Source organism: Scyliorhinus torazame, unplaced genomic scaffold, assembly GCF_047496885.1.
Source record: "Scyliorhinus torazame isolate Kashiwa2021f unplaced genomic scaffold, sScyTor2.1 scaffold_825, whole genome shotgun sequence".
Taxonomy (NCBI): Eukaryota; Metazoa; Chordata; class Chondrichthyes; order Carcharhiniformes; family Scyliorhinidae; genus Scyliorhinus; species Scyliorhinus torazame.
The window spans coordinates 70,597-85,464 of NW_027308552.1; the positions used below are offsets into that span (position 1 = coordinate 70,597).

The following is a 14,868-nucleotide window of genomic DNA, read 5'->3' on the forward strand; positions in this document are numbered from 1 at the left end:
AGACTCTGCAATACACAACATGCAGCCTTGCTTGCACTGAATACAAAATCTTACCACTATATTTCAGAAGTAAATCTATTTGCTGTTACAATGACTGGAAAGTTAGTAAATATAATTGGCTGCAATGAGAATTTACCGTTTTGCTACTCGTCGGCAATATCTGTTCAACTGTTGAAAAGCAATTGGAGATTTTCCAGAGCCAAGGTTTGGAAAAGCTGCCATCATCGTCTGGTTGATTCAGCCATCCAGCTGGCCTACTGCAAGCGTTCTCCTTTCTGTTGCCATCCATTATATAGCTTTACATACTTCCTCAGCATCCTTTTATCTGTACTTCCTTTCATTCTTCCTTCCTGTACTTACAAAAATATAAGAAAATATTGTTCAGAAGGAAATGGTGAAGCAGCTGCATCAGCTTTTTGTCTTGCATTTAGCTTTTCCCAGTCTACACTACTTTCATCTACATAACACAAAGTTAGGACATGCAACAGCAAGTCAGCATTATTTGGTTAACTTCTTTACGTGGTTATTAGCACCACAAAGCAAATTAGTAACTAAGCACAGCTTACACACTCACAAAGAAACAATGGTACAAATTAGAGTTCCCCCCTCCCAGCCACAATGTTAGAATGCAAGATAGTTTTGTCCACAACAAGATAAACTTTTTTGACGTAGATGCGAAGTAACAAATGAAGTTAGTGAGACAACTAAATTTACTAGTGTGTCTATCAGGCAGTTAGATTATTTCTGAAATTACTCATTCAACAGGGTGTAATTAATACCAGGTTTGAGACTCTGCAATACACAACATGCAGTCTTTTTGTGATCTTTATTCAACAGATAAGAGCAGATCATATATTACTGCAGCCCAAGAGACACCAGCAGTTTTGCAACTTGAATCAATTATATCTCACATGTTCCCAGGGGTATATCATTGAAGCTGCTCATACGTCTACGTAACAATTAAAGTCACAAAAATACATTCTTAGCAATGGTGCATTGGTTCCTCACTGGATCATATTGAATAAAAGGGAGGCAGCCCTGCACAAGGCAAAACTAAAACTAATACACTTCTGTCCAAAGTACACTCATTAAAACAAAGACTACTCTTGGTTTCAGTTATCTTGTCACTGACATATTCTACGGTTAATGTTTTATTAGATTAAAGTCTGCTGATTCTTCTATTCTGTGTTTCTTGGTAGTCCAATCATTCAAACTGCTTGAGCAAAAGGCTGTTGATTGGTTGGCAAGTCGGCTGATTAGTCGAGGTGCTGCCATGGAAAATGCACCAGGCATTATTGTTCTCCATGCTTTTGCTTAATTCAAAAAAGGCTCAATGCCTGCAAAATGTTCTTTTTGTTTGCCAGTATCCCTTTTCTCATACAGTATAAATTGTTGTACCCGTTGAAATTTGGTATTCTTGCATCTGCCCTGACAAGTACAAAAAGAAAGTTTCGACAGCATGTCTCTTTTTTAAGCAATACTCAAGTTCTCTGGTTCCTTAAGCCTTTATTAGGTAGTAACCAGTGACCTGTTGACCCTTAGATTTACCGGTAAGCAAAGGATTCAATTATTCAAACATTTATTTCTCCAGTCAGCAATAAGCTGACATAACAAGGGTCTTTTTCCTTTTTTTAAATGCAGAGTGTGGCAATGGGTGGGAAGAATAGCATTGATGCCACCGGCCCCAAAGGCAGCTTTCTCTGTAGTATTGCTCAGAACGTAGTTTTTAAAAACTTGAAGGGCTGGATCTCACAACTTGGCACTGACAGGAGCCAACCAACAACTTTGTTTTTTTAAAGATCGGCGCACTATTTATAAAGGCCGCCCCGGTACACACATGCTAGAATGGGCCCGGAGCTCTTCCGGTGGGTCTGCCTCCCAGCGTGGGAGACCAGTCGTAATTAATGGTGGAATCGATAATCTAACGGGGGTGGTAAGGCATAAAGGCCTGATTATTAGATTCAAATTTATTACAATGGAATTCCCAACATTGAACGTTGGGATTCCCGTTACGTCGCTGCTGGGGACAAACGCAGCGAGACTCCGTGTTGGCGTAAAACATGATTTGGGCCTCTCGCAGGATTTTCCACTCCGTCTCCAAACCACATAGAAGAACGGGAGCGGAAAACCTCAGCCAAGGTTTTGGGGGCAACTTTGAAAATAACCCAAACTTTTAATTAACAGCTTTTGCGATGCATTATACAGGCATAAAATATGCTGTACCATTAACGCCTTCACATGTGTTAGTGCAGTTTTAATTGAAATTCTACACTTTTCTGGGGAGTTTGCCCAGACTATCTGGCGTAACGATGCTTTAATCCTGGCAAATTAACGGAGCTGAGCCAGGGTTGGGGGTATAGGAGTAACTTGTAGGCTGAAAAGATGATTGAAGAACTTTGAATGATTTGAAGAAAATGTAGGTGAGGAACCTACAGTCTATGCAAGTTAAGTCTGCAGAAGCAAAAGACTATATGTGCACGATATTAATAAAAGAAAGCCTGTTAATGAACCATGAAAATGTAAAGCTGTTTCATGAACTGGTTAAGGGTGCGATACTTTAATATAAAATTGGGTCATGCTGTGTTAAATATAATGCTGTTGCAAATCCAAATTATTGTAAGTTTTGTAATAATTAAGTTGCCAATCATATTACTGTTGCCTATGTAGAAATTATAAAAGAAAGCAGTTATTAAAATGTCAAATTATGTCCTTTAAATTCTTAACACCTTTTCAAGGTGACCTAAAAATGAAATGGTCCTTTAGCAATGTCGCATTCTTAATGATGTTCAAACTATGGCTGGATTTGTTTAATAGTGTTTGGTGTAGAACAATTCAAGAGCAGAATCAGGCATCAGAAATAAAACTAAACTTAACAAACATAACAAGGATTATGAATGGTAGACAGCAAAGTGGAATTGAGACCACAACCAGATCAGCTATGATCTTATTAAATGTCACAGCAGGTTCGAAGGCGTTTGAAGGGCTGAACTCCTGCTCCTAACACCTCCAGCAAAAACCACCTTTGTGAAAGACGGACCAGAGGAATTCCAGCGATCAGACCCACAGCCGACCAAGCCATCTTTGCGGGCAGTATACATGAATTTGGTGTATCCTCTTGTTTTATGAGGTAATATAAGGGTTAATTGTATTAATAAATATTGTTGAATTGTGGTTTGCTTCCTCATAAATAAAGACACCCCTCGGTAAAACGTTTGAATAAATAAATTGGTCGTAGGTACCGGAGGTTTTACAGGTACAACTCATTCATCGTAATTCATAGAAGTTACAATGTTCTCATTGAATTTCACTTTTTTCTGCTCCATGCTCCTCATGTTTACAATCTTTTTCCATGACAACATAATGGGTAAGGTCAGCCATGACAGGGCAACATCAGAACTCTTTGGAATCCTCAGTGGGTCAAACAGGGATGTGTTCTGGCACTGACACTCTTTTGGTATATTCTTCCCTTTATTGCTCCCATATGCCTTCAGGTCATCTACTAAGGGTATCTATTTACATACCAGAACTGATGGAAGGTTGTAATGTCTTGTCTGCCTGAAATCCAAGATAAAGGCACACCAAGTCCTTATCAGGGATTTGCTCCATGCCGCACTAGCATTTGATACAAAGGAACCCTTTCAGCAGTAAATGAACAGACTCTCTCATGTCTTGGTATGCCCATCAGAATCAGAAGACAAATGTCATAGTCCAGGATGTTGTCATACTGCCATGTTTCAGCATTGACAATGAGAATCTGGAGATTGTGGATAGCTTCAAAACTCTCAGTTCCACAATCACTAGCAATCTGTCACTTGATGCTGAAATCAATGTACACATTGCATCTGTTATGTCCAACCTGACTGACAACACCAATCTACAAATCTACCATGCCTGCATCCTCAACACACTCCTGTACAACAGGTCTTAGGCAGGAGAAAAGACTGAACAATTTCCGCCTTTGCTGTCTCAGACATATCCTTGGCATTCATTGGCAGGACAAGATCACCAACTCAGTGTGTTACTTCCATCAGAGAGCATTCATTTCCAAGTCAACAATGTCTGTTCTGGCTTGGCCACGTTCATTGGATTTACAGCCATCATCTATCCAAAGACCTTCTGCACAGTGAACTTGCCACTGGGTCATGACCTCTTGAGCATCCATACCTCCAGCACAAGAACACCTGCAAGCAAGATATGAAGGTGGCAGACAGTACCTGATAACTGGGAGACAGTCGCTCATGGCCTTGATCTCTGGAGGTTGACTGTTTGGAAGGGCATTGGAAGAAGCGATCAGAAACAATCAGCTCAGCTGGCTATGAATGCCCAAGAAAACAGAGGCCAGCGAATCATGCATCTTTTCAGCAAACGAGCCACAACTGGGTGAACAGCGTTGACCACCATGTTACAAACGGGACAGAAGAATGGCATTGGTCCCAAAATAATTTTTTTTAAAACAGATTTTAAGCAATTAGAGGCAGTAAAGAGTGGAGGTGAACAAAAGAACAGTTTAAAGGTGGAGATTAAATGCTAATTTCCTATGTCTCTGATGAAATGAAACAATTCTCTTGCAGGGCCAGGCAACCCAGTGATTCTAACGCACCGTAACGACATTTACACCAGAACCCAAGCTATAGTAAAGTGGTACTCAAGCAGAGAGCTGCAAACTACACTCTGCTGTTTGTGGTTGACCCATTTGTACTCACTTTGTTTGTCGGAAGACCAAAGCAAAATGCACTTCTGTTCTCAAGAATCATGAAAGACTGACGTATCAGAGTGACTGGCTTTATAGAGATTTGGTTGTATGTTTCATAACATGCACTTGGTACAAATGCAAATTAATCACATACAATGTTTGCATATCACTATTGAGAAATCAAAAAAGAGAATTACTCACTGGGCCGCAGCCCATATGTGCACAAAACTATGGATCTTGATTAAGTTACAGATGCAAGAAATATAATACAAACAAAAAGAATAAATGTATTTGTAACTCCAAATCACTTTTTTAAATTTCACACTATTTTCACTTCGATTTTGCATTCTTTTCACGTTCTGATTTTTTTTTACTTGCATTGATACTGGCTACAATTTTTAGGTGAACATTCTGAGCAGATTCGTCAACCAAGTTCATTAATCCAATCAAGAATAAATAAATCATCAGAAGAAGTCTTCTGACAAATGGTTTAACTGATCCTGCTGCAGAAAGTGAGTGAACTTGGAACATGTCAGCAACGCAGTTATAACTAGTCGTGGCTCTCTAATATCTCTCTAGAACAATAGTAAAAATACTCTTAGTTCAATAGCCATTTGTTCACAAGACACAATTATACTCGAAGACTCTCGGCAATACTGTCATCCCGTAACATCAAATATGATCTTCAAAGGAGGGCTGATACACCATAAATTAACTGTGAGCTTTCTACTACACAAATTCAGAAGTACATCAAATCTATGGGTTCTATTTTAAGGAAGATCAGGGAGTTCTCCCCAGTGTCCTGATCAACATTTATCCCTCAACCAACATGACTAAAACATACAGATAAAAGGAAAAAACCCTCAACCATACCTCCTCACACCCTACTTCCTATAAGGACCCCATTCCACAATCCTAGTTTCTCCATCTCATCTGCTCTGATGATCCTACATTCCATAACAGCACTTCTGACAGATATTCCTTTTTCCTCAGCCAAGGATTCTCCCTCATTATGGTTGACAGGGCCCTCAACCATGTTTGATCCATTTCTGCCCTCACCCCTTCCCCTCAGCACCATGATACGGTTCTCCTCGTCCTCACTTTCCACCCCACCAGCTTCTGAATTCAAAGAATCACCCATTACCATTTCTGCCAACTCCAGCATGATACCAAACACATCACCCCTCAGCTGTCCCATCAGCACTCCAAGGAGACTGTTCCCTGTGACAATTTGGTCCACTTCTCTATCATGGCCAACATCTCATCCCCTCCCCATGCAATTGCAGGTGTAACACCTGACCCTTTACCTCCTCACTGCCCAAGGCCCCATACACTCCTTCCAGGTGAAGCAGTGATTTACTTGTACATTCAATTTATTGTACTGTATTCGCTGCTCCCAATGTGATCTCCTCTACATTGGGGAGGCTAAACAGTCTGGGTCACTGCTTTGCAGTGGCTGGTTTAGCACAGTGGGCTAAACAGCTGGCTTGCAATGTAGAACAAGGCCAGCAGCGCAGGTTCAATTCCCGTGCCGGCCTCCCCGAACAGGCGCCAGGAATGTGGTGACGAGGGACTTTTCACAGTAACTTAGGGGCTAGTTTAGCACAGGGCTAAATCGCTGGCTTTGAAAGCAGACCAAGGCAGGCCAGCAGCACGGTTCAATTCCTGTACCAGCCTCCCCGAACAGGCGCCGGAATGTGGCGACTAGGGACTTTTCACAGTAACTTCATTGGAGCCTACTTGTGACAATAAGCGATTATTATTATCTTCTTCTGTTGACAAGCATGACCTCGACCTTCCTGTCACTTTCCATTTCAATTCGCCGTCTTGCTCTCATCTCTGTCCTCGACCTGCTGCAATGTCCCAGTGAAGCCCAGCACTAGCTGGAGGAACAGTACCTCATCTTCCCATTAGGCACATTAATCTTCTGGATTCAACACTGACTTCAACAAATTTAGTCCATGAACCATGTCCACCAAATTTCTCCTACTCTTATCGCCTGTCATTGGCATTTGGAAGGATTTGCAGATTGACAATCAACCTATTTGGCTGCATTATGAAAGCAACTTCCTTGGCCATTAAGCCTTGGGTTGGGACTGGAACACCTTCGGACTTAGAGACAAGGGCGCTACCACTGCACCACAATATCCATCGAGTGCCATTAAATTTATTTTCTTTACATTCAAATTTCCCCATGTCTGCGTAGGTTTCCTTCCACTGGTCCCGAAAGACGTGTTTGTGAGGTGAATTGGACATTCTGAATTCTCCCTGAATGTGCCCAAACAGGTGCCGGAGTGTGGCGACTAGGGGATTTTCACAGTAACTTCACTGCAGTGTTAATGTAAGCCTACTTGTGACACTAATAAAGATTATTATTATTTGAATTTGGCAGGACTACATTTGTGCATAAACAAGTCACATTTAGTTGTTACATGTTAGCACAGTAACATATCTGATTGCTCAGTGTGTTAATCAGATACCACGGTTCACTCCTATTAGGACACAATTTGACCTCCAGTGACCTGGTTGCCTATTGTCAAATATGAATGCAGCTACTGTCCTGATCATCAACGAAGTAGGTAGAGACGACAGAAACTGACAACAGCAGAAATCTCAACCGCATACCATCTATATAATTACTTTTAGGCAAATGTCTCCAGTAAGAATTGTCTTGGTCATAGCAGTATACAGCACAGAAAGAGTCTCACTGGCCCATCATGTATGCACTGACCATCAAGTACCTATCCTAATCTCATTTTCCAGCATTTGGTTCATGGCCTTACATACTATGGTGTTTCAAGTGCTCATCTAAATGCTCATTTCAATTTTATTTAATGTTTCCTTAATTGTTGTGAGGGTTCCCGTCTCTACCACCCTTACAGGCAGAGTTACAGATTCCCACCACCCTCTAGGTGAAACAGTGTTTCCTCAATCCCCTGCCCCTTACCTTAAATCTATGCCCTACTAATGGGAAAGATTTCTCCCTATCTACCCTGTATATAATCCCTCATAATTTTGTGCACTGTAATCAAATCCCCCTCAGCCGTCTCTGCCCTAAGAAAAATAATCCCAGTCTAACCAGCCTCTCTTCATAGCTGTGGCACAGTGGTTCGCATGGCTGCCTCAGAGCACGAGGGACCTGGGTTCAATTCCGGCTGTGTGTGACTGTGTGGAGTTTGCACGTTCTCCCTGTGTCTGCGTGGGTTTCCTCCGGATGCTCCAGTTTCCTCCCTACAGTCCAAAGATGTGTAGGTTAGGTGGATCGGCCATGATAAATTGCCCCTTAGTGCAAAGAAGTGCACAGGTTAGGTGTGTTGGCCATGATAGTGCGACAGAATGGTCCTCGGTAGAGTGCTCTTTTGGAGGGTCGGTGAAGACTCAATGGGCTGAATGACCTCCTTCTGCACTGGAGGGTTTCTATGGAAACGCTTCAGTCCAACCAACATCCTGGTGAATCTCCTCTGCATCCTTTCTAGCGCAATCACATCCTTCCTCCAGTGCGGCGACCACACAGTACACTAGCTGTACATTTTATACAGCTCCATCATAACCACCCGGCTCTTAGAAGTACAATTCGAAAAGGAATCAGCTACACTTTGATTCTTTGACCATTATTCATGTATTAACCGTGGCAGATAGACTATGCAACTACATAAGATATCACAATTGAGCCTCATCCAGTCCTCGTTAGAGATCCACATATGCTTTCCAGCACTGGTCACAGGACACCTCTGGGAAGGAAGAGACAACAATCCTGGCCAATCTTCCTTCTCTAACCCAAGGGGAAAATCTGCAAATTCAGCAGACGTTCGCAATCAAACCTAGGCAGTTCCCAACCTGTACAGCCAAGGAGGGGGGACTCAATAGGTACAGATTTCTTGGGAGCACCCATCGACAATGAAACACTGCTAGAGGTTTGGGCGAGCGATGAGGCTGAATTTATTTCTGTGATGTCCCTGCATAAAACAGTGTGCAACAAGGACCTGACAAAGCTCAACTGCATCCCCCGATTTATGCAATTCATAACAGGGGGGGGGGGGGGGGGATAAATGGGCCAAGATTCATTTCTGAGGTCAGGATTGGAAAAAGATAAGCAAACCACAGGCGATGAAAGGAAGGTGTTTATATGTCTGAAAGGACATCTTTGCAATGAGTGCAGTTTGACACACACCACCTACTCACACACACATAGACAGAGCTGTAAACGGGCGGTGCAGACAGGCTGGGCCCCGGGGTAGGACCATCTCTGACCCCACACTATCACCACCCCCCCCACAATCTCCATCCCCTCCCGCGGCCGGCGGGGTTTACGATCGGGCCTTTCTCGCCCACAGACAGAAACCGAAACCCTTTGACGCAGAAACATTTGTTGACTTCCCCGAGCGGGAAGATGCTCGGCGCTGAAGGGCGGCCTGGCCGCAGGGACGGTGGTTACCTGCTTCAGCCGCCCGACATTCCCGCTGTCCCTCTCTCCGCCCCTCACTCACTCCACCTCCGCCCCTCTCCCTCACTCACTCCCTCCCTCCCGCGCTCGCCGCCTCCGCACCAGTTGCCGCAAAGCGGGTCGCTGTCGCGAAGCGCGGAGACGGGGTTTCTCAGGCTGAGCGGCAGGGGCCTCGCTGGCGGTTGGTGGGAGCGCGAGAGTCAGAGGAGAGGAGAGGGGGGGGGGGGAAATGGGGGGGGGGGGAAATGGGGGGGGGGGGAAATGGGGGGGGGGAATGGGGAGGGGGGGGGGAATGGGGGGGGGGAATGGGGAGGGGGAATGGGAGGGGGGGGGAATGGGAGGGGGGGGGGAATGGGAGGGGGGGGGGGAATGGGAGGGGGGGAAATGGGGGGGGGAATGGGGAGGGGGGGGGAATGGGGAGGGGGGGGAATGGGGAGGGGGAATGGGAGGGGGGGGGAATGGGAGGGGGGGGGGGAATGGGAGGGGGGGGGGAATGGGAGGGGGGGGGGGAATGGGAGGGGGGGGGGGAATGGGAGGGGGGGGGGGGAATGGGAGGGGGGGGAATGGGAGGGGGGGGGGGAATGGGAGGGGGGGGAATGGGAGGGGGGGGGGAATGGGAGGGGGGGGGAATGAGGGGGGGAGTGGGATGGGAATGGGAGGGGGTGGGGGGGAATGGGAGGGAGAGTGGGGGGATGGGAGGGGGGGTGGGGGATGGGAGGGGGTGGGGGGGATGGGAGGGGGTGGGGGGATGGGAGGTGGGGGGGAAATGGGAGGTGGGGGGGAAATGGGAGGGGGAGTGGGATGGGAATGGGAGGGGGTGGGGGGGAATGGGAGGGAGAGTGGGGGGATGGGAGGGGGGGTGGGGGGATGGGAGGGGGGGTGGGGGGATGGGAGGGGGGGGTGGGGGATGGGAGGGGGGGGTGGGGGGATGGGAGGGGGTGGGGGAAATGGGAGGTGGGGGGGAAATGGGAGGTGGGGGGAATGGGAGGGGGGGAATGGGGGGGTGGGGAGGAATGGGGTGGGGGGGGAATGGGAGGGGGTGGGGGAAATGGGAGGTGGGGGGGAAATGGGAGGTGGGGGGAATGGGGGGGTGGGGAGGAATGGGGTGGGGGGGGAATGGGTGGGGGGTGGGGGAGAATGGGGGTGGGGGTGGAATGGGAGGTGGGGGGGAATGGAAGGGGGGGTGGGGGGAATGGGAGGGGGGGTGGGGGGAATGGGTGGGTGGGGGGAATGGGAGGGGGGTGGGGGGAATGGGAGGGGAGGGGGGTGGGGGGAATGGGAGGGGAGTGGGGGGAATGGGAGGGAGTGGGGGGGAGGGTGGGAGGGGAAGTGGGGTGGGGGGGGGAATGGGAGGGGGAGTGGGGGGGAATGGGAGGGGGAGTGGGGGGGAATGGGAGGGGGAGTGGGGGGAATGGGAGGGGGAGTGGGGGGAATGGGAGGGGGAGTGGGGGGAATGGGAGGGGGAGTGGGGGGAATGGGAGGGGGAGTGGGGGGAATGGGAGGGGGGGTGGGGGGAGGGGGGGTGGGGGGGCATGGGAGGGGGGGTGGGGGGGAATGGGTGGGGGGAGTGGGGGGGAATGGGTGGGGGGAGTGGGGGGGAATGGGAGGGGAGGTGGGGGGAATGGGAGGGGAGTGGGGGGAATGGGAGGGAGTGGGGGGGAATGGGAGGGAGGGTGGGAGGGGAAGTGGGGGGGGTGGGGGGAATGGGTGGGGGGGGGGAATGGGAGGGGGAGTGGGGGGGAATGGGAGGGGGAGTGGGGGGAATGGGAGGGGGAGTGGGGGGGAATGGGAGGGGGAGTGGGGGGGAATGGGAGGGGGGGGAATGGGAGGGGGAGTGGGGGGGAATGGGAGGGGGAGTGGGGGGAATGGGAGGGGGAGTGGGGGGAATGGGAGGGGGGGAATGGGAGGGGGGAATGGGAGGGGGGAATGGGAGGGGGGGTGGGGGGCATGGGAGGGGGGGTGGGGGGGAATGGGTGGGGGGAGTGGGGGGGAATGGGTGGGGGGAGTGGGGGGGAATGGGAGGGGAGGTGGGGGAATGGGAGGGGGGTGGGGGGGAATGGGAGGGGGAGTGGGGGGAATGGGAGGGTGGGGGGGGGAATGAGGGGGGGGGAGTGGGATGGGAATGGGTGGGGGGAATGGGAGGGGGTGGGGGAATGGGAGGGGGGAGGGGGAGTGGGGGGGAATGGGAGGGGGGTGGGGGGAATGGGAGGAGTGGGGGGGAATGGGAGGGGGGGGGGGAATGGGAGGGGGTGGGGGAATGGGAGGAGTGGGGGGGGTGGGGGGGAATGGGAGGGGGTGGGGGGGAATGGGAGGGGGTTGGGAGGGGGGGTGGGGGGGGAATGGGAGGGGGGGTGGGGGGGGAATGGGTGGGGGGGAATGGGAGGGGGTGGGGGGAATGGGAGGGGGGGTGGGGGGAATGGGAGGGGGGGTGGGGGAATGGGAGGGGGGGTGGGGGGCATGGCAGGGGGGGTGGGGGGGAATGGGTGGGGGGGAATGGGTGGGGGGAGTGGGGGGGAATGGGTGGGGGGGAATGGGAGGGGAGGTGGGGGGAATGGGAGGGGAGGTGGGGGAATGGGAGGGGAGTGGGGGGAATGGGAGGGAGTGGGGGGGAATGGGAGGGTGGGAGGGTGGGAGGGGCAGTGGGGGGGGTGGGGGGAATGGGTGGGGGGGGGGAATGGGAGGGGGAGTGGGGGGAATGGGAGGGGGAGTGGGGGGGAATGGGAGGGGGGAATGGGAGGGGGAGTGGGGGGAATGGGAGGGGGAGTGGGGGGAATGGGAGGGGGAGTGGGGGAATGGGAGGGGGAGTGGGGGGAATGGGAGGGGGGGTGGGGGGAATGGGAGGGGGGGTGGGGGAATGGGAGGGGGGGTGGGGGAATGGGAGGGGGAATGGGAGGGGGGGTGGGGGGCATGGGAGGGGGAATGGGAGGGGGGGTGGGGGGCATGGGAGGGGGGTGGGGGGGAATGGGTGGGGGGAGTGGGGGGGAATGGGTGGGGGGAGTGGGGGGGAATGGGAGGGGAGGTGGGGGGAATGGGAGGGGGGTGGGGGGAATGGGAGGGGGAGTGGGGGGAATGGGAGGGTGGGGGGGGGAATGAGGGGGGGGGGAGTGGGTGGGGGGAATGGGAGGGGGGGTGGGGGAATGGGAGGGGGGTGGGGGAATGGGAGGGGGGGGTGGGGGAATGGGAGGGGGGTGGGGGGAATGGGAGGGGGAGTGGGGGGGAATGGGAGGGGGGTGGGGGGGAATGGGAGGAGTGGGGGGGAATGGGAGGGGGGTGGGGGGAATGGGAGGGGGGTGGGGGAATGGGAGGAGTGGGGGGGGTGGGGGGGAATGGGAGGGGGGTGGGGGGGAATGGGAGGGGGGTTGGGAGGGGGGGTGGGGGGGAATGGGAGGGGGGGTGGGGGGAATGGGAGGGGGGTGGGGGGGGAATGGGAGGGGGGTGGGGGGGGAATGGGAGGGGGGGTGGGGCGGATGGGAGGGGGAGTGGGGGGGAAAGGGGGGAATGGGAGGGGAGGAGTGGGGGGGAATGGGAGGGGGGTGGGGGGGGAATGGGAGGGGGTGGGGGGGGAATGGGAGGGGGGTGGGGGGGAATGGGAGGGGGGTGGGGGGAGGGGGGTGGGGGGGGAATGGGAGGGGGTGGGGGGGGGGAATGAGATGGGGGGGAATGGGAGAGGGGAGAATGGGGGGAATGGGAGGGGTGGGGGGGGTGGGGAGGAATGGGGTGGGGGGGGAAATGGGAGGGGGGTGGGGGGGAAATGGGAGGGGGGTGGGGGGGGAAATGGGAGGGGGGTGGGGGGAGAATGGGGGTGGGGGGGGAATGGGAGGTGGGGGGGAGTGGGAGGGGGAGTGGGAGGGGGGGTGGGGGAGTGGGAGGGGGGGTGGGGGGAGTGGGAGGGGGGAATGGGAGGGGGGGTGGGGGGAATGGGAGGGGAGTGGGGGGAATGGGAGGGGAGTGGGGGGAATGGGAGGGAGTGGGGGGAATGGGAGGGGGAGTGGGGGGATGGGAGGGGGGGTGGGGGAATGGTGGGGGGAATGGGAGGGGGTGGGGGGGGAATGAGATGGGGGGGAATGGGAGAGGGGAGAATGGGGGGAATGGGAGGGGTGGGGGGGGATGGGGGGGTGGGGGGGGAAATGGGAGGGGGGTGGGGGGGGAAATGGGAGGGGGTGGGGGGAGAATGGGGGTGGGGGGGGAATGGGAGGTGGGGGGGAGTGGGAGGGGGAGTGGGAGGGGGGGTGGGGGGAGTGGGAGGGGGGGTGGGGGGGGAGTGGGAGGGGGGGTGGGGGAATGGGAGGGGAGTGGGGGGAATGGGAGGGGAGTGGGGGGGAATGGGAGGGAGTGGGGGGAATGGGAGGGGGAGTGGGGGGATGGGAGGGGGGGTGGGGGGGGATGGGAGGGGGGGTGGGGGGAATGGGTGGGGGGGAATGGTGGGGGGAATGGAGGGGGAGTGGGGGGAATGGGATGGGGGGTGGGGGGGAATGGGAGGGGGAGTGGGGGGGAATGGGAGGGGGAGTGGGGGAATGGGAGGGGGGGTGGGGGAAATGGGAGGGGGGAATGGGAGGGGGGGTGGGGGGCATGGGAGGGGGGGTGGGGGGGAATGGGTGGGGGGAGTGGGGGGGAATGGGTGGGGGGAGTGGGGGGGAATGGAGGGGAGGTGGGGGGAATGGGAGGGGAGGTGGGGGGAATGGGAGGGGGTGGGGGGGAATGGGAGGGGGAGTGGGGGGAATGGGAGGGTGGGGGGGGGAATGAGGGGGGGGAGTGGGATGGGAATGGGTGGGGGGAATGGGAGGGGGGTGGGGGAATGGGAGGGGGGGTGGGGGAATGGGAGGGGGGTGGGGGAATGGAGGGGGGAGGGGGAGTGGGGGGGAATGGGAGGGGGGTGGGGGGGAATGGGAGGAGTGGGGGGGAATGGGAGGGGGGTGGGGGGAATGGGAGGAGTGGGGGGGGTGGGGGGAATGGGAGGGGGGTGGGGGGGAATGGGAGGGGGGTGGGGGGAATGGGAGGGGGTTGGGCGGGGGGTGGGGGGGAATGGGAGGGGGGTGGGGGGGAATGGGAGGGGGGGTGGGGAGGAATGGGAGGAGTGGGGGGAATGGAGGGGGGTGGGGGGGGAATGGGAGGGGGGTGGGGGGGGAATGGGAGGGGGGTGGGGGGGGAATGGGAGGTGGGGGGGAATGGGAGGGGGGTGGGGGGGGAATGGGAGGGGGGGTGGGGCGGAATGGGAGGGGGAGTGGGGGGGAATGGGAGGGGAGGAGTGGGGGGGAATGGGAGGGGGGTGGGGGGGAATGGGAGGGGGGTGGGGGGGGAATGGGAGGGGGGTGGGGGGGGAATGGGAGGGGGGGTGGGGGGGGAATGGGAGGGGGGTGGGGGGGAGGGGGAGGGGGGTGGGGGGGGAATGGGAGGGGGTGGGGGGGGGGAATGAGATGGGGGGGAATGGGAGAGGGGGAGAATGGGGGGAATGGGAGGGGTGGGGGGGGATGGGGGGGTGGGGAGGAATGGGGTGGGGGGGAAATGGGAGGGGGTGGGGGGGGAAATGGGAGGGGGGTGGGGGGAGAATGGGGGTGGGGGGGAATGGGAGGTGGGGGGGAGTGGGAGGGGGAGTGGGAGGGGGGTGGGGGGAGTGGGAGGGGGGGTGGGGGGAGTGGGAGGGGGGGTGGGGGGAGTGGGAGGGGGGAATGGGAGGGGGGGTGGGGGGAATGGGAGGGGAGTGGGGGGAATGGGAGGGGAGTGGGGGGAATGG

At 54.7% G+C, this 14,868-nt stretch overlaps 1 protein-coding gene across 3 annotated transcripts in view; it reads right to left on the reverse strand.

Annotated features, from left to right (window-relative positions):
• Window positions 1-9,263, reverse strand: part of LOC140406735 (meiosis regulator and mRNA stability factor 1-like) — a 55,259-nt gene extending 45,996 nt beyond the window's left edge. For 2 of the 3 annotated variants that reach the window (XM_072494685.1, XM_072494683.1), the window contains exons 1-2: window positions 9,129-9,263; window positions 137-350 (exon numbers count right to left, since the gene is read on the reverse strand). In XM_072494685.1, the coding sequence (XP_072350786.1) occupies window positions 137-289 (153 nt within the window). In that variant the 5' untranslated portion in view covers window positions 290-350; window positions 9,129-9,263. Of the gene's footprint in view, window positions 1-136; window positions 356-9,128 lie in introns of those variants that run through there. The other variant, XM_072494684.1, reaches the window with a different exon arrangement.
• Between the last annotated feature and the right edge of the window lie 5,605 nt (window positions 9,264-14,868).